The sequence below is a fragment of the Colossoma macropomum genome, unplaced genomic scaffold (genome assembly GCF_904425465.1).
Source record: "Colossoma macropomum unplaced genomic scaffold, Colossoma_macropomum, whole genome shotgun sequence".
In the NCBI taxonomy this organism is placed as follows: Eukaryota; Metazoa; Chordata; class Actinopteri; order Characiformes; family Serrasalmidae; genus Colossoma; species Colossoma macropomum.
In genome coordinates, this window is record NW_023494805.1 from 17,412,288 (window position 1) to 17,432,206 (window position 19,919).

The following is a 19,919-nucleotide window of genomic DNA, read 5'->3' on the forward strand; positions in this document are numbered from 1 at the left end:
TACAGACCGCGAGCAGTGTCAATAACCAGAAGAGCAGTAATTCACACATCCAGCTATTGACATTCATAATGTGGCATGACAGGTAGTGCTCTGTGGCGTGTCTGCTGAATAGCACAGAGTGCAGAGGGCTCTCCCGCTGAAAGGAGGTGAATACCAACCACAGAGGGAGCAGACCCTGAGGAGCGAACACCTGCAAGCTTCCATTATCTGCTCCTGCATCTGGCACATTCAATTCTCACTCCCATCTAGTAGATTCACTTCTTACTCCAAACTGTGCTTGCATGACTGTATCTTTCTATCAGTGGAAACCATGACCATACCTCTATAGGTAAAGGCGTGTGGGACTTGATTCGAGACTGTCACAGACAACGCTTTTAAAAGCTGCCTCTTCTGCTGCTCCACGAGCACAAAACCTTACTACTGTGTTACAGCTGTTTTTGAGCTATGGTTGTAAAAAGGCAACCTTGCATCACGATCTGCAGAGGACAATTCCACTGCATCGACTGTCGAGTGTTAAAATTGACTAGAATTCATTTAAATGATACTGAATAAAGTATGCACTTCTTGGTAAGCAGTACGCCAGCTATGTCTAACATAGCAAGTTATTGTCTAGCTCTAGTTGTCTAGCGTTCAGTCTGTAATCAAAGAATTTGGTGGCCTGTAAAGAAAGGTTTACCTGAAAACTGAAATGTTGTTTTTTATTGAATTGTGGTGTTGTGCCCCTGAACAGAAGATAATAAAAGTTGTGTTTTCTTTTAGTCACTTGTTCAATTCTGAGGAAACCTGTGATCTGGATGTCTGCAGGTATTAACAACAGCATTCCTCACGCCCTAACAGTCAAAACATATATAAGCTGTACTTATCATAGGTCTGATAATCCAAACATTATTTATAGATGTTTTAAGGAACTTACCCTTAAGGGCACTAGTATTCTAGTATGCTCAATTACGCATTTACTCTGAATCGTACAAAAATAACAAAACCAAACTGAATCAAACTGTGGTGAAATCACCCTAGTCATCGGTGACTGAAGTTAGTATCGTTTGGGTAAGAAGTCACAGTGGCAGGCAAGCAACATGTTTTCCACACATCGAAAAAAAGAGCAGCCAATACTGACTAAGAGGATTCCCCTAAACCTCTGCAACATTATCAGCAACCTCACAAAGAAACATGCTTAAACTAGAGAAAGTAAACATGCTTGTGTTTGTGGTCAAAAACATGCTGGCTAACTGTGTTCTTGCTATTTTTTTGGTAGTTTTTGCTACAGTTCAGTGGATTTTGCAGTGTGTTTAACAAAACATGTTTTTTCAGCCTATAAACCAAGTGTTAAAATAATAATATTCCCAGATTATAATGTGTTAAGTTACGCAGCTGTACCAGCTGTAAAAGAAAAAAGAAAATAAACTAAAATGCTGCATTGCACTGCTATAGAGTATTTTAATGACAGACAACATATTAGGGTAGGTATAGGACTTGGACATCAGATTTCAATTTAATTTGGTGCTTTGTAAAAACGGACAGCATGTTTTAAACTGTCCAACTCGATGGCCATCACGATAGATGCAATCTATGGATGATTCACGATACAATAGTCAGTCAGCTGAAGTCCATCATGATGTTGGAGATTTACACCCTTACTGCAAGCATCCCTACAGAGGGATGATTCTTACTTTCACCTGTCGCAAACTCTTGGGAATCCAGAATGCCGGACTCCTGCAGAGATCTGATGCAGGAATCCACAAGCTCCAGGCCGGTGGTGAGCTCTTCTTCTATATCCTTCTGTCCGTCTGCAAAAGCACAAAAGCATAGAACAAGGGGAGGAAATTACACCAGCTCCAGTTTGAAAGGCCATCATCAAAACACAAAGGCGGACCCAAAAAAAAGCAGTGCCCTTTCATGAGTGACGGCTAGACTATGACACTGCGTCTGAGAACGCTGGTCGTGGGGACAAAGCCAAGAGACACAAAGTTTTGAGCCAAGATAAACTAGCCAAAGGTAGAAGTGAAGCAAAAATGCTGCAAATTTCAGACTGCAGCTTACACACAGGTTAACCACAGGCAGTACACAATCATGTGTATGGTGATTATTTTGTGTATACCAGCTCCCATCACTCATTAGTAACTGTAGCTACTTGATTAACGTGCCCCTTCCACTGTACCTGCACAGGAGGCTGAGATTTGAAACAGTCTGGAGTTAACCACCCACCCACTCTGATAAATAATTCATGCACTTTGGCATTCTCCACGTCTCAGCCTCTCCACTCTCCTCTCGCCGTGCTTGATTTTGTGCGGGGCGGAGGGCGTTATCTTTGGCAAACGTTTCTGCCGTAACACAATCAATCAAGTCTGAGGGGCCATATTTCTATTTGACGAGCACAGTTCCGCTGCCACAGGCCCTGACTGATGGTGACAGCTGTCGTGCACTCGGCTCTGAGGAGCAGCTCTTCACTTCCTCATCCACCACGCAGCGTCCGTGAAGCCTCAAATCATTAGTAGCACACTCACTTCAACAACTGTCCGAGACTAAGGTTGTTCACAGCTTTGATTCAGTACAACAAGCATAAACAAAGGATTTCCATGCACTGCTACTGTACCTTGATTGTTCCAGCGAAACTTCTCATCCGCAGAGCTGAAACAAAAAGAGGAAGAGGAGGATAAAGTTGGTGCATCAGGAAAACAAATGACATGGATCATTAACCCTTATAAATCAGTTATATTATACAATTATTTTTATTGCTTTGCTATACATTTGATTACATAATAATTAATATGCAATGTAATATACGTGTCACACAATTACATCATTAATTGGATAGTTATGTACTAAATGACATTTACATTTGATTTTTATTCTTAACAAGGTCTGCACTTCCAAGAAATAATCAAACCAAATTATAAGGGCTACTAAACTCCCAGCAGGGCAGGAGCTGGAAATCACTGTAGTTTTATCTAGAGAGCCATCAACGGAATTTACCATTTAAAAGGTGTATGTGAATGAGAGAACTACAGTCGTGGAATCAGTCATAGCAACAAAAAGCACACAAGCAGCTGGGCTTCAGGGTGGAACTTCCAATGGTTCAAAGGGTCAAACTAGGAAAATGTGTTAACAGCTTTAGAGATATTAGTGATGTTAATAATTTATCACGTTAATGTCTTATTAAAATGTCAACTTTGACACCATTAAAAATTATACACAGAATATGCACTGGCAGGTTCACAAGGTTCCATGTCAAATCAGGAACTGTTCCAGGTAAGGTCATGAGTGAAACAAGTATTTATTTTCTTGTCTTTAGTCATTGCGAATTTCACAACAACGCACATATTTCACAATAAATAAATTATGTTTTATTCACAAAACTGATTATGTACATGAATGGCTCATTACTAATTTGGTACAGGTTGTTTTTTTAATCATAACCTCTCACAGATCAATAAAGGATGTTGGAGCGCCCAAGCAGTGGTAATGATGATTAGGAGGAAAAGAAGGCTTGAGGAGGCTCATACTGCTGATCAATGCTGGGCTATGACGGTGTACAGAAAACACAGCTATGCTATCAGGAGGTTAAATGCTTGCTCACTATCCCCTCAGCCATACTGCAGCTGATAAATCATCCTATTGATTTTGCTCCAATGAGCATGTGTGCGAGGATTCAGGCTGCGAGGTGGTTCGTGATTGCATAGGGATGGCCAGTCATAGCAGAAAACTAAACACCACATGTTAAAAGGGCTGCAGTCTGTCCCTCTCCAAACTCTGGCCATTTGTCTGGAATTCTGCAGCAAACGAAATCCAGACAGTGGCCTCCTGAATGGACAGAGGTGAGCTACGGAGCAATTTCACCAAACGTTAGACTAAGAATGCTGGGTACTTCAAAAATGCTAATGCTACTGATCCAAATACTTCCAAAATTACGATAAAAACTCAATTATTTATGGCCAGTACACTTTTACTCCCCCTTTCATCTATATGTTTTACATTATTTAAAAACACTAGCTACCATTTACATTACTTGTGCCAAAAGTTCACTATGAATGGACCAATAGAAATGGCTGAAAATGACTCCGAATAAAATCTTGTGATTTTTTGTCTAGTTGGGAACATGCTTTCCCTCTCCTGTAAACTCACTTGTACCTACAGCAACGATATATTAAATGTACTTCACCACCCAAACCTGCATTAAGGACCAGCTGTTCTGAGTAAGTCTATATGAGGATCATTAAACTCTTCTGGTTATAGAAATTCTTCCTCTCCCAAGATAATTAACTTGAGAATAATGTCATGATAAATAAGCCCATAGCTGTGAGCCTGCTGAGGGTCAACACATGGTCAACAGTTAATCACTGTTCTTTATAGACCGAATTTCCATAATGACAAAAACACTTACATCTACAGCACTGTGACTTTGATTAGTATTACAAGTGTACAAGTTTCAGTTGACATTTATTATAATTTAGACTAAATTGTCACCTCTCACATTAAGAGGAAGCATAGAAAAAACATGGCTATGAAACTGTCCACAGAAGCAAATGCTTCAAATGTTTTTTTTCTAGCCCATTTTCATGGCAAAATGGATTCCAGAATAAACAAGGTGAGATTAAAATCATAAATACCTTTTGCCTTAATGATTGGATAATTACTATATGAAAGAGACAAACAGCCAAAGCAAATTCCTTTCAAAACAAACAAAAAACAGTAATACCAAAACCCTACTCATTAAAACTAGGGGTGCACAATTAAAACGGGCCAAAATTGGAAATCACCATCATTTTCACTCCAAACAATAACAGGTAACCTGCAATGAATATATTAAAACATTTACTGTGATGTAAAGAGAGCCAAGAGAATGTACTCGGGCTGCATTTGAATGGTGCTGCTACACTTATACCAAAATCCTTCTCAATGTGCTAAACAGCTACCGACGTAGCACTTTATCTGATTTCATGTTATTTAAATAGGCAACTGTTTTTCTTGGAAGAATTTAAAATGGCAGTTTGGTCCATTAAAGAGTGAATAATGTTATTTGTAATGCTACTCTTGCTTAACAGAAAGAACAGGAAATGTTTCATGTGCATTTAGCCCACACAGTGTGAGCTTCGGGTATCTGAAAAACAGATTTTGCCAAAAAAATCACCCATTGGCCAACGTGGCTATGAATAAATCGGAATAGGCGATAATGAAATTCATGATGCATGATTCACGGTGCACCTCTAATTAGAACTGTATTATCTTTTATTAGTAAAGCTTAAGTATTTGGTTGATCTTTGTCATTGATGTGTGTACAAAAGAATGTGTGTGTGTGTGTGTGTGTGTGTGTGTGTGTGTGCGTGTGTGTGTGTGTGCGTGCGTGTGTGTGTCTTCGAATGTGTGCCTTGGAGTGTGAGAGGGAGGAGAAAGAGAAGAATGAAGAGTAAAAAAGAGAGAAGTGTGCTATGACAGGTCAGAGCAAAGCTGAGGCCGGCCTTTGTCCTCTCCTAATGCATGTGAAAGGGAGGGGAGAGGGACGGAGAATGGGTAGAGGGAGGGAGAGAGCAAGAAAGAGAGAGACTGTTTAGGCCCAACACTGCTGGGGGTCACTAGGTGCCTCCCAACAGAAAGAGACAGAGAGACACCAGAAATGAGGAGACCACTTTCTAAAAATAGCCACCGGCCTCCACTGCTGAAACTACTTTCAAGTAAAGGGCTGATGCTGAAAACACAGGTGAGAATGACAAGAATCACTCCAGCTAGTGGACACACACTTGAACATGGCACACTCGAGTGGCAGCTGCATGTTTAGCACGGAGAAGATGGTCTCTGAGGGTCCCGTAGGGGCGAACAGTCCTCTTTTCTCATCTCCTCTGACTGGGCAGTGGAGGAGCTCCACACAGCAGGCACTGGTGCCTAATACAGCAGTGAAAGGGATTCCTATAATGGCAGTAATGAGTGCAGACCAGAGGCATTCATCCATAAAAAAAGAAAAGAGCCAGGACATCCATCGGCCAACATCAGATCAGGAGGAGAGACCACTCCCAGTCTGCACTGCTGCTGTATGTGTGTGAGCTAAATGCAGATACTGGCTTACCAGAAAGCATGCCAGCAGCACAGATAAATCTGACCATTTGATCCACTTAATAATTTGGATTCCGAGAAGCAGGCTGGAGTTTCCTGGATGGGAAACTGCAGTTAGCCAGGGCTCCAAGAATCAAGACAACATTAACTTAAATGCAGGTCAAGATATCAGAGCTGGATCTTCCTTGTGATGAATCTGGCCGTGTTCAGTGAATAAGAGGCAATAAAGTATAAAGCATGAAGGACACAATAAGGTCCTAGTTCAGAAGGAACACATTACAGCTGGGTGAAACTAAGAGCGTGCCGATCATACATTTTTATGGCTGATTCCAGTTTCTCTGCAGCGAAATCGGCGGATGGCTGATTCAGTTTATTTTTATTACAAAAATTGTGGATGTTAGCACATTTTCAGCATTTTAGTAAACTGCCATTTTAAATTCTTAAATGGAAAATTAGCTGCCTATTTAAATAACATGAATCAAATTAAGTGCTACATACATGAAAGTATGAAGTACCTGGATATTTAGTAAAATGTGATCAATTGTGCTACAACATTTTGGTATACGTGTAGCAGCAGCATTCAGAACTTACCTGTCCTATGTTATTTATGCCATAAAACAGCAACACAGATCAGTCAATATCAAAATAATAAATAGAGTCCTGATTTTGATCATTCATCCCTACTAAAAATGATCCTTTCACTTTCAACACTATATATATATATATATATATATATATATATATATATATATATATATATATATAAAATGTATACACACACAACACTAAATTATAAATATAACAATATTTTCTTTTTTTAATTCGAATTATTGATTACATCACCACTCGTGACCCGTGTGATTCTCATCAGACCAAATGTCCCAGTGTAGAAAACTTTTGCTCTACTGGAGCCTAATAGCTTAATAATGCTGTAACAATTCATTGTTTAATCTTTGATAACTAGCTGGTTCCTTCCCTAACATAGGCCAATATCGTCCATCAAGGATTGTGTTACTACTTGCCAATCACACTATACACAATACACTGCCCTGAAGCCCAGCCCTAATACACATTCTAGTCCCAGAGAAATAGAAAGAGAATGAAATAGGGAGAAAGGAAAAGAGCAAGAAGAGTAAAGCAGAAGATAGCAAGAAAATGAGAGAGAATGAGAGCGAGGGAAAACAGCAAGAATGAGAGAAAGAATATTCAGTAATGTGTGAGTGAAGAATAAAGTGCTGAATCATGGCATGCTGTATCAGAGATGAATCTTTAGAGCCTGTCTCAGAGGCAAAGGAAGGTAAGCCTACGGAAGGTTCCACAAAGCAAACTTTTAACTGCTTGGAGGTAATACACCTTACAGCCAGATTTACATTCACACTGTAAATCAGAGCAGGCTCAGTCAACAACGGCCCCCCGGCCACTAGAGTGAACCATCCTTCAGAACAGCGGCTCTAAGTACACTCAGGCACATCATGAAAACAGCATTGGGTTTGTTTGCTTTTGTTGTTAATGGCTCACAGCGAGCTCACAAACTCAAAACACAGTGCAATGCTCCAAGGTCCTTAGTTGTATTCAGGTGTCTTCTGGGCACATAAAAGAATATCTCCGATACATAGTCTAGGACACTGCTGCTGGGGCCATTGTATGAGGACACTATTTGGCCTTTGCCGACACAGTATTTGTTAAAATCCTCAGAGCAAACAGAGAAGAGGCTGCAGCATTTCTTGGTTTGTCTGCAGAAGCTTGGTATGATATTGCCATATATACAGTACAGGAACAGTTGGTCTGAACAGTTGGTACATGGAGGCTTGTCTCACGGCTTCTCCCAATGTTTTTTAAATGCTCTCAAATGCAGATCTCTGTCTCACACCATAAAATCTTTCTCACTGAACCTACAGCAGCAAAGAAGACCATACTGCAGACATACTGCTTCTTCTACCTACACATCGACTTCTAACATATTAATCACTGCTGTTCATGAGAAATCATCTGCTACATACAGTGGTTTCTAAGCCTGCTCTTAGAGTAGTCCTGTCCTGCATAATTTGGTGTTTTCTCTCCTCGTATACACCTGATTCAACTAATAAGCCATTCCTGAGCTGAAGTGCCTATATTTTAAAGCAAGAAAACACTAAAATACACAGGACAGGGCTACTCCAGGACCAAGGCTAGGAACCACTGTACTAGATGACAAGAAGTGCCTAGCAAAATCATCAAAGCCTGGACCAAGAATCTCTCATTTGAGAGACCCAATCATAGTCTTGGACTATTTGATAATCAGTCTTGACAATATTAATTTTGCACTGATACAGCAATTAGCAGCTTTGACACTTTATTGTGTGTATATGTTTAATGGTGTTGAAGAAGATGCCCACGATGCATCCAAACATTATCTGAGAATTTCTGAAAAGTAGGGAATATACAAACACAATTTAAAGGTCATTGCAAAGGAAAGGACTCATTTTCAGAAAGTAGAGAACTTTTTTTTAAGACATTTAAGCTCAACACATCTGACCAGTGGTCACTGCAGGAAACAAATGCCAAATACAAACGTTATTTGACCAAATTAGTGATGTTAAAAGTATCGGTACTTTGGTGGCCAGTTGATACCACAACTGAAAATATACAAACACTTTTTTCTTTATGGTTGTGATGAGTATGGTAACGGTATCACAATCTCGTCTGACTGCACGCATACCAGAAAAATAACAGGGTGACCTGTACTGCTGTTACCACAGTACCACAACCGCCAGTACATCTCAAATGAAAAAGACATTACAGAGCACAAGAATTTGAGTCAGATGAGCAAGGTAAAATAGTGGACCCCAAAATTCAATTGACATGTGGTGCCACTGAATATTCTGGACGTCAGTCATATTGTCAGAGCACAAAACAAACCCAAGCCGACTCAAATTTGTATGATTGTGGGTAGCAGAATGATCTCTCCCATTCACTGAGGTTTACTGTGCTTGCCAGCTCTTTTTCTCAACATCCTAAATAAAACTGCCAACCACTATGTTCATAACTCTTTCAGAATTAGCAATTGAATGGCTAATCATAGTAGGCTTTAATAACAATTTATAAATAAAGGATTGTGTTTAATGGCATTTCAGCTTTTACTGTGACACTGAATTGGTATTGAGAATTGTCAATAAAAATGCTGGTATTGTGTAACTGTAGTCCAACTGATAAAATGTGTTTTTTTTTAATTATAAAATAAGAATTTCAAAAACTAGTCTTTAGTCTATAGATTTTTTTAGTTATTTTTAATTGTTCCTGAATTTTGCCCAACCCTAACCCAGTGATTAACTGGTCATCCTAAAGCTTCTCCTGAAGTGTGTGGGAAGGAAGTGTGGGGTTGAGGGGCTGACAGAAGGAATGTAATGGCACGTGTGAGGGGCGAGCAGCGAGGTTAACGCCAGGCTATGCTGGCAGCTCTGTGGTGTCCGGCAGTCGGCCACACTGTCACAGGGCAAGCTGGGTTTGTGCCACAGGCCTGCAGTGACGCTCCAGCTGGCACGTAAAGCCATCAAACGGTCAGCGCTGCCACTCCTCTCTGCGTGTGCCGCTGAGTCACACTCCGAATACCACACACGCCACTGCATCAGATGTGATAATGAGCCATTACAAAAACCCTGTGATAATATTAGCAGGCATATTTTTATTACTTGTTAAGTAGTTTGGAGTGTAGACTGTGTGGTTGATCAAAAGAGCCTGTACCTTTCCTCAAGCCTGTACCATCTCCTCAAATGAGAAATTCTCCTTTGATGCAATATTTCAAATTATTTTTGACAGAATATTACTCCCACACAGACAAGAGCACACATGGCCAACAACAAGTAAAAGCTTGCTGGTTTCAGTTGGCATTATGTATTACTTTAAATGGCCTGTCACATGTTTCCGACTCTGCTGCCCAACACCCTCTACTCTCCTCTACCCTCTACTCTCGCCTTCATCTGCAGAGGAGATGGTGGGCTTCTGCTCTACTCTGTAGATCTGTCTTGCACTGAGACTGGGCTTAAATCAGTCTGGTTAAGCTGAAGTCGTTCAGCCTAGCCTCGTTTCTCAGCCCCAGGCCGAGTCGGGCTTTCATCTCCTCTTAAGCCTAACAGATTGGCTGCCAGATCAATATGCTCCAACTTCCCTCTTACTGTACGGGGAGGCGCTTAGCATGAGTCAGGCAGCACGGCAGACAGCCTTAATAAGCCTAATATCCAGCCAGAGCAGAGAGGGCCTGACTGAGTGAGACACCCCGGGGTACGCCAGCAGATGGGGGGCTTTCCTACACCACTATTACTCCCAGCATCTACAGTACAACTTTAAGTGCTGTAGTCTTTAACTTAGTCACTTCCTCAGATCATTAGCAAAGGCCTTGCAGATCATGCTGGATTGTGTCGTTTGGCATATAAGTGATGAGCATGTTAGCAGTGCAAGACAAGTGCTGAATCTGTGCCTTCATATGTGTGATTACATGGCTTCAAATGTGTATTTTTGTTTGATATAGCATCCAGGCGCATGCACACCTGTGATCTCACAAAGCAGGATTTCTTGTTCAGACAGCTAACTTTAAGCTTAGTTTGAACTAACACTGGATTTTCTCATGATAGTGGAGTACTTTTTTAGCAGGCTACATTCCCACGGCAACTTCTGCCGCTCCAGAAAAGGTTAAATTTAGGATTTCGGATGATTAAGGGTGAGCTTCTGACCAACTGTGGACAGCCTTCTGATGAAGATGGACCCCTCTGGTTTATGAAAAATATAGCTTTTCTGTTATCTGCTATCATGCTTTCATACTACATAGATATTAAGAATATAAAGTAATTATTACTCCAACAAGCACTAATCAGCTCTACATTTTACCATTCTAAATGCATTACTTTCCACATATTTATGTAGCACGATTTATTTTTCCTCATAGCAATCAAGCCGTTTCTTGCGATTTCGTTATAAATGTCACGTTTTCTTTAATCAAATCAAAGCTTGAGAATCTAATCGTGGGTTAACAGAGAAAGCTGTCGACCGCTGCCATAAATCAAGTTAACCACAGTTGTTTTCTGAAGCTAAAACTTAATCAGGAACTCCGACTTAGTTGAATGTGCATTGTGAAATAGGCCCGTGTTTCTATAAACTGCATGCAAAATTACAAGGATGTACAGATGAATCAAAGTGGAAGTACATTTATCTGCTCTGGAGAAATACCTGGCTGTCCTCTACTGTCAAAGCTTACACGTTTGCTGCAGATCTTATTTAATGCCATCTATTTGGGTGAGCTATATCCGTAAGTCAAAGTCATTGTCACGGTGCCCTCTCTGCAAAACTTCCGTCCATGTGTCATTTGAGCATAAACATGCCACATCTTTTTATGGTGTACCGTGAAGATGACATTTAAGAGACAAATAATGCTATTCGGCATAACCGAATTTTAGAGGGACCTTCAAAAGCCCTTCTTTTGTCAGTTTCTCTTTATTTACACTTTAGACCCACTGGGTTTTACAGAATTCAACCACACAATTCCGCCAATGCATAAACAAACAGACCACAACAAACAAAAACAAATGGTAATGCACCTGCTTGGTGTGGAAAATGCCAATTACTTCAGGCATCACTCTAAAACCACTTCCAATGTCGCCTAGCTATTCCCACTCATTTCGGTCCTTAGTAAAGGCTCACAGTTTCAACAAGCTAAAACGCAATTCAAGCAAATTCTTATTCCTAAACAGCCCTGTAACTTCAGGCATGCTAGCCTGAAACCTTGTCAGTCATGCTGTAATGGCATCATCCCCATCATTCCCAGCAAAGCCGCCACAGCATGCGCCTGTCGCTCCTCATTCCTGACTGCCACGTCTATACAGAGCTGCTATATGCCGAGCCCATGGGAGGCTGTTGGACCTATCTGGCAGGAAAACAGTCTAACAGCTTTGGCTTAATACTCCCTCGCTGTGCCCGGCAGACAGCGTTTAGCAAGACAGCTCCACGCGACAGGATGAGACTCAACAGAGAGCATTTAGCAGCAAGTCAAAGGCTTTGCTCACACGAGCAGATGTTTGGGGCTGTGCCTGAGTTTGGCCCGGTTAGCCACGCCACTGGACAATAAGACTACTTAGCTGCTGTTTCCATTAGCCACTGAGGACAACACAGAGGCTTATTTTTTGTTTTCCTACACCTCAGCTAATCAATGACTTGACGAACAATTGTGCTCTGGGGTACCTGATGATTTATTTCAGAACTAGGCCACAATTCAGGCACTTCAAAATGGAGCCTTTGTTGAAAAGAGCCACGATTCATTAAACAATTGGGGCACTTGCTTAACGCGACTGGATTCTTCCTCAAGGTACTTTTTAATATATTGGCTACTTCCAGTTTTTTCCTCAGTACCTTGTAACAAAATATACTGAACAAAATTTAGATCCCCAAAATGCTAAAAAGCTCGTTATTGTCTAGGGATGCACATTAATATCAGAATCATATCCATAACAGCAGATAAATGCTTTTTAAAAAAATAGGCTCTTATTCTTTAGATTTGACAGACATTTCAAACTTATATTCGTTGATATATTTTATTTATTGCACTGTGGAAGAGCAGAACACTAAGAGGACACTGGGCTACTGCACTAAAATACTGCGTTTTATTTATTTCACTGCATTTGCAACTCTCTACAAATATGCGTTACACTAATCTGTAATGCTAATCAATGTTGATTTAGTTCCAATTTCCACATTTTACAAATGTATCAGCATCAGCAGATACAGATCATGGAAAATACTGGATATCGGCAAAAATTCCCATAATGGTGAATCCTTCTCTAGTAGATATGTATTGTGTGCAGCCATGCTAAAATATATTTTTCAATAAAACAAATATTTGCTATCACAATACTTTCTAAATACTTACTAAATTCAAGCCTTAACTGAGCAGAGACAGAGAATGGAGAACTATCCTAAACTGCATGCATGTAATTTTGTATGCAAACTAAGAAGAATAATTATTTGCATGACAAGTCTATTAAATGGTTAGCTTCAGCTTATTAAGCCAAACAGGCTGCCATTATGAAATCTCTGTTGTGGCTGATTGCTGAGAGAGAATGTGAAGGATTCTGCATTCGAAGCTGAGGACGTTTAGATGAGATCTGCTGTGGAAACACTGTAAGGATATTTGGGTACAGGCAGCTTGCTTATGGCTTTGAGCCAACTGTCTGGCAACAAGCTGTGCAGAGAAGCCTGACCTCATCTGACCCACTAAGACCAGGGCAGTAACGGTTAACTGGCACCTCAAGATCTAAACATGAGAGTAAACACGAGAGAATCCAGACAGATCTTACCCTTACAACAATGGCAGGCGTTTTACACATTTTTATACAACAGTTAGTTCCGGCCACGTAAGCTGATTGGTTGAGAAGCGTTCTAACTGTGCTGTTATTTCGCCATAACATCACGTTTTTATCGCAAACACTGTATCACTCCGCTGAGACGCCGTTGCTAAGCAGCGACTTTGACAGGTGTAGTAGACCCTCAAGCCATTTGAACATTTTTACTTCTTACTTTGTGAACAAACAGAAACTGGATACTTTTAAGATCACATTTGACCTACAGCCGATTTGGTCAGACTCTGAAGATGAGACTACACTAAATTCCTAACTGTCAGTTGGTCTGTGTGGAGCTGGAGAACGAACTGCTGGCTGTGCAGTGAGTGAGCAGAGTTCCTTACTCTGACGTAGCAACAAGCTGCTTGTTAAGGAACTGCAATTTGGCGGAAGGAACTGCTAACTTTAAAACATATTGAATGCCACATTCAGGGCCCAGTTTATTTATTTCCTACTTTACTTATTTAACTGCTGTATAAAAGCAATAGAACACTCAAGGTCGTGTGTTATCGCTATAACATCACGGCTGTGATGATCTACAGCCGTGATGTTATTTCGCGATAACACACTCCCTCTTGTGTTCTATTGCTTAAATGAGGCTAGTTATGCTGATTTCTGATTTCTTCCACGTGAACTAAAACAACACTTCCACAGCCCTCCTGCAACAAGTTTATCAACTGAAAAGCTACATCCTAGTCTACAAACAAAACAACTCATGTTTGATTCAACCCCCGATCTATCACAGCTGAGCAGTGTTAGGATGTGAAGCTTGCTGCACAGACGATTAAATATACAGATTTGTTCTTTATCAACAGAGACAGAGGCCAGGCCATTGAATTCGATTTAACGCATTCTCCCTTGTCTCCTGCTCAAATACAATTAATGATTTTCATTTTCATTGTAGGAGACTGATTAACCTCTCCTCTGAAGAACTAAATCTTGTTTCGGATGCTGAATAAGATCTTGTTAAAATCTTTCTGCACTCAGAAGGCTGAGTGGTCAATTAGAGACCAAATTGACGATGTTGGACAATATAACCCATTGTCTACATTTGAGTAGAGACAGATATTACTGCAAAACAGTTACTAATTGGTTTTTGAGTAGACGCCCTCTTCTGCGGATGTTTTCTGCAGTGTCACAAAAGAGGATTCCACATTGTTTGGCAGTGTTAACTTCACTGTAAACAATGTATGATTCGTATAATCAATGCAGCTTCAGTAAACAGAAGCACCTCATTCGAACAGACAAGACCGTTTTAAAGCCTTTTTTGCAGTTTGTTCGGAGTTCACAAGAGACAACGAAACAGACAAAAAGATGCAATACAATTTATTGACAGTGTGAAGCAAGAGGAGACTGCTTGGGCTAGGATAGCTGATGCAGTAAGGTGGGTTACTTCAAACGACAAAAGAACAAACTGCGAACCACCGCAAAACACATGGTTGTATGTATACTTTAAGAGAACTCTATGCTGTGTTTAGGAGGTCTGATAAGCAAGCAGTGAACACTGCACCATATGAACTAAACCCACTGCAGTCCATCCAAAAAACATAGTTTTGCTTTGAAACACTGTTTTCATTTGACGTGTACAGCTGGTTTTAGGGTTGGAAATGGCTAGGGTTAGTTCAGGAGGCTGTAGATTAGGGTTTGGTTAGTGGGTAAACTGTGGACTAAGACTATCCTTCTACATATTGTGATCGCAAGATGCCTCGCGGTCTATTAAAAATGTGATGGTTAATTAATGACCCGATTCACCCACATAAACACTGATCTGGAACTGTGACTGGTCAAGATACTCACAGCATTCAGTAAAAACCGTGGCTTATTTGCATATTGGAGCCCTCTGCGACATCAGTATTGCAAAGCCGATGTCACAATAATGATCAACAAACAATACACAGCCCTAGTAGGTAAGCAAGCTGTTGGTTAGTGTTAGATTAGTAAGTTGTGGTTGCTCCATTCGACCTACCTGATGCTGCTCACACTCCCAGTGTCAGATCCCAGTTTGCATCGCTCCAGCTGGGTGGCCACAATCTGCCGCTCAGCTTCTAGCTCTCGGGTCAGTCTTTCAAACTGCAGTTCCTTCATGAGAAATAAACAAACAGACTGAATGTTCACTGAATGTACACACGAACCCCTAATGTAATCATGTCATTAAATGTGTTTACTGCGCTGCATAAGTTTACACAGAACTTCAAGCGCAGGCAAGCAATGCAATACACTGCTAGCATATCTGTGCATTCATGCGTACTTCAGTCATTATACTGAAGTCTCTTCCCTTTTCCTGAGAAATAAGAACAAACATAAAAAACAAATACAGATCTCTTATACGTTTCATATTTCTTTTGAAGCGTTTGCTAAAACTAACTCAGATGGTGAGCTGGTTATGGGGTACTCTACTCACTGTGGCAAGATCTAAATCTGTAAATACTTATATAAACATTAAAAAATTAAACTGCCTAAAACATTACAATTTGTATTACTTTATTGTTAGGTGACAACCTGTTGCACTATGAAGGCTAGACCATCAGCATTTTCTTGAAATCAATCCACTGAAAGAGTAAAAAGTAAGAGGGCAATGGAAGCAATGAGCACTCCCCCACTGCTGACTTAGGTATGCACCACTTAACATTTAATGACAAACCTGTCAATGCTAAATCAGACACTGAAATCCCAATGTGCCTCTTTAAAGTAATCACTGTGAAAATCTAGTCAGTGAGAGACGCATGGACAGTGATAGGAACAGACAAAGAGAGAGAGAGGGAGAGAGAGAGAGATTTGGGATGAGACACATCTTTGGGAATGTAACCAAACTTCTACAAGTCTGATTACTAACAAGTTAAAAGTTCATGTTAATATTTTTCTCCATCCTTTTATAGGTTAAAAGCCTTTACAATATCCAGCCTGTGATTATGTACACATTGTTTATATTTGTGGAGAAGAGTGAGAGGAGAATGAGTGAGTGAAACATTTTGGAACAGTTCACCAGTGAAGTGAACAAATGACTAAATCAATAAAACAAATTGTAAACTCTTAAAAATAAACATAGACCACCAAGGTACAGTTTCAAAACAGGCTCAAGACACAGCCTGCATTCTTACTTAATAGCCTATCTTACAATTAACTACATCACTGACTCAGAGAGAGGGAGAGGGAGAGAGAAAGAGAGAGGGAGAAGGAGGGAGAGGCATAAAGAGAGAGAGAGAACTGTGTACCATGGCCTAGGGCTACAACAGTCAATGCAAAGCTCCCACTTCTTTTGTGACAGGGCTGAAATGAGTTCACTTAGCCACAAGGTCAAAGCCTCTCCCCGAGGCGCTTCAGTCACAGAGCGGGCCAAAAAGCATCACCTGCTATTCTGGGCAGGAGCCCAGATGAAGGCTACAGAAATGCCCATTCAACTTGAGGAAGAGAGGCTCTATACACTACTGGGGGCTGGCGGAACTGGGATGGAGCTAATTACGCCGAAAAGACGAAAAACACGATTCCCAAGTGTGCAGGGCCCCCAGTAAGCGAGCTGTGGGACTTCTCTGCCACAGTGAAGCGGCACTGGAGCTCTGCTCGAGCTGAGTCTCTGCCCACTGAGCGGGAGCATCATTAACTAGCTAGTGCTAGCCTGAAGTGGAAAGACTTCGCTCGGAGGCGGGAAGAGGCTTCACTTCTTTTGAAACGCGAAAAGGTCAAGAAGCTGACAGACACACTCCTCTCTCTGCTTTATTAGGCGTCTCTAGGAGGGGAGGATAGTAACTAAAGCACAATAAATGAAGTCCGCATTTCTGCTAACGCAGAGATGCTAACGCTACTAACCACCTCACCGAACTGAGCGGAGGAGCTAAACGGCGCCGAGCACCTGTTGCTCCGGCGACCGAAAAGCGGCGGCACCTTCTTACCTGGAGCTCTGGAGACCGCGGGTGAGAAGAATGAACCGGCGTCCGCCAGCCACAACGAGCAGAGCTCCCTTTCCGCACCGCACTCGGCTCCTCTTTAACCGGAGAGTCCGCTGCGGGAGCGAAGAGTCCGTTAGCGGCCACCGAATAATGGGAGCGCAGTCAGGCGCGAAGGTCGCCATGGCAACGGAGAATTTCGAACCCCACCCCCCATCCCCCCCATCCCACCGTCCACCTAGAGTTATTTATGCAACGGTGCGTCACAATGACATGCCCCGCCCCTTACGGACAGACCACGCCCCTTCCATCTGCGTTTCCCTCCCGCTGAGCAGGAGGAGGACGTGACAGAGGAAGGTAGTGAAAGGCTCTTTGGGGGTAGCAGAGAGACTGAAGGGCCTTTTCTCCATTCATGTGAGTATCTGCTAGTACTAAAGTGCCTGTTCGGCCTCGGTGGCCTACTTTACAGTGGCCAGGCTCTCTTGTGCTTGGAGAGGTCTCCTGTCAGCAGGAGCAGGGTAAAGGTGGGTAGTAACTAGTTAGGTTTACATAGAGCTGGGCAATGTGACACTATTTAGCGTTACAAATTACATCACGATACGTCACAATATGAACATACTGAGGATACAGGAAGTACTTAAAAATCATTTCCCAACTGTATATTTGACTACAGAGAGAACATCATTAGCCCTGTTTAATTGGATTTAGTACAGCACACTGTGTGAAATGTTGAATACAAATTACTGTGTTCATAATTTTTTAAATGTGGTACTACCTCGTCTGTTGTAACTTATCAGATGTCAGAAAAAATAAATATCATGACACATCAAGTATTGTAAAAAAAGAGTAACGAGCTCCGCTCACTCGCTGCACAGCCAGCAGTTCGTTCTCCAGCTCCTCACACAGACCAACTGACAGTTAGGAATTTAGTGTAGTCTCATCTTCAGAGTCTGACCAAATCGACTGTAGGTCAAATGTAATCTTAAAAGTATCCATTTTCTATTTGTGCGCAAAGTAAGAAGTAAAAATGTTCAAATGGCTTGAGGGTCTCCTACAGCTGTCAAAGTCGTTGCTTAGCAACGGCGTTTCAGTGGAGTGATACAGTGTTTGTGAAAAACCTGTGTTGTTATGGCGAAATAACAGCACAGTTAGAACGCTTCTCAACCAATCAGCTTGTGTGGCCGGAACTAACTGTTGTATAATTTGCCATATCGCCCACCTCTAGTTTTACATGTGTGGTTTCGTACCATTTTGATAGATTTGTACTTTTTTCAAATTGTATTTCAAGATATTTCTAAGAGATCTACCTTTCACTCTGTTACATTTCAGTCATTTACATTTCACTCCTAATTCCTTTCTTGCGTATGACTGCATTCTGTTCTGTTGGTGACAGCACTTGCATAGCTGTGCTATTGCTCACACTTCCTTCTCTGGAGATTTAACATTTAAAAGGATCAAAAAGGACGCAACCAGCTTTAGTTCCTATGCTGATAGATGCTGGATGTACTAATAAGTTCCACAGCAATTCCACAGGGAATTAGGTGAACTCAGTAGTTTTTTGGTAGCTGCTTTAAATTCTACATGAGTCATGAGTCATATAATAACACTTTTACTTAAAAAGGAATTCCACAGATTTTTCAAAGTTTAATGCATAATTAAGTAGTTAAGATGTAAACAAAGTCATAAACTTGCTGAGTCAGTGGTGATAGGAACCAGACATCTGAAGCATTTAATGACTCTGAAAGATACATCTAAAGGCCACAGCATGAAATGATTACAGATACGTTATCTGATGTCCAAGAGATGGTTTTACGATTTTTAGATGTTTCGAGATGTGTTTTTGATCTAAAATGCACCAATTCATGGCGCGGAGATATTATTTGGAAAAATACTTTCCAAATAAAACTTTTTTTTCTGTTTGATCACTGTTTTGCTGTATTAACATTACGTTTAGAAACTCAGAAGACAAGAGGTTCACTGGTCATTCTGAATAGTAAATACAATGTTTATATTTGCATTGTAGATGCCACCAATGTGCATTAAAGCACGCTAAATCACTTTGGTTACATCTCAGTTATGAGTTGTGCAGAAATTTTGAATAATCAGTGGAATTTACTTTGGTTTTAGGCTCCTCTACCCACCTCTGAATATAGTTCCCCATGCAGGCATCAGTGCTAGCAGGCAGCCCAGACATACAGAGCAGTCACTGGCCCACAATTACTGTCACCGTTCTGACTAACAAACTCCTTCATGGTAATACCAAACCAAAGGTCTGAGTAAAATGTGCTAATCCTATAAAAATGTTGGTTACCTCCAGACAAGTGATCACTGAATCAGTTGTAAGGGGAACAAACGTATTCTTTACTCGTGTGAGAAACTATGAATCATGGCAGCAGCAATGGGTTTGCAATTATGTAATTAGGGGCAAAACGATGAAACAGTGGTTGGTTAAAAAGGATGAGAAAATATATGTGCAGCCAATAGCTCACGCTGCTATACTGTAACTCTGGATGAAAAAAGTCTAATTAGTAGAGGAAATAAATGGCTGAGGGAAAGAGAATGAGATTGTGGTGCTTCAGGAGCTGACTGTAGTCTTCTGGTCTAAATGCCTAATTGCACCCTGTGGACAAAG

The 19,919-nt window shown here is 41.1% G+C and overlaps 1 protein-coding gene across 1 annotated transcript in view; it reads right to left on the bottom strand.

Annotated features, from left to right (window-relative positions):
* The window catches only part of ctnnd2b (catenin (cadherin-associated protein), delta 2b), a 111,062-nt gene that overhangs the window by 52,929 nt on the left and 38,214 nt on the right, over positions 1-19,919 (bottom strand). Inside the window, exons 3-5 of the mRNA XM_036597044.1 lie at positions 15,373-15,485; positions 2,594-2,628; positions 1,671-1,787 (exon numbers count right to left, since the gene is read on the bottom strand). Coding sequence (XP_036452937.1) covers positions 1,671-1,787; positions 2,594-2,628; positions 15,373-15,485 — 265 coding nt within the window. The remainder of the gene's footprint in view (positions 1-1,670; positions 1,788-2,593; positions 2,629-15,372; positions 15,486-19,919) is intronic.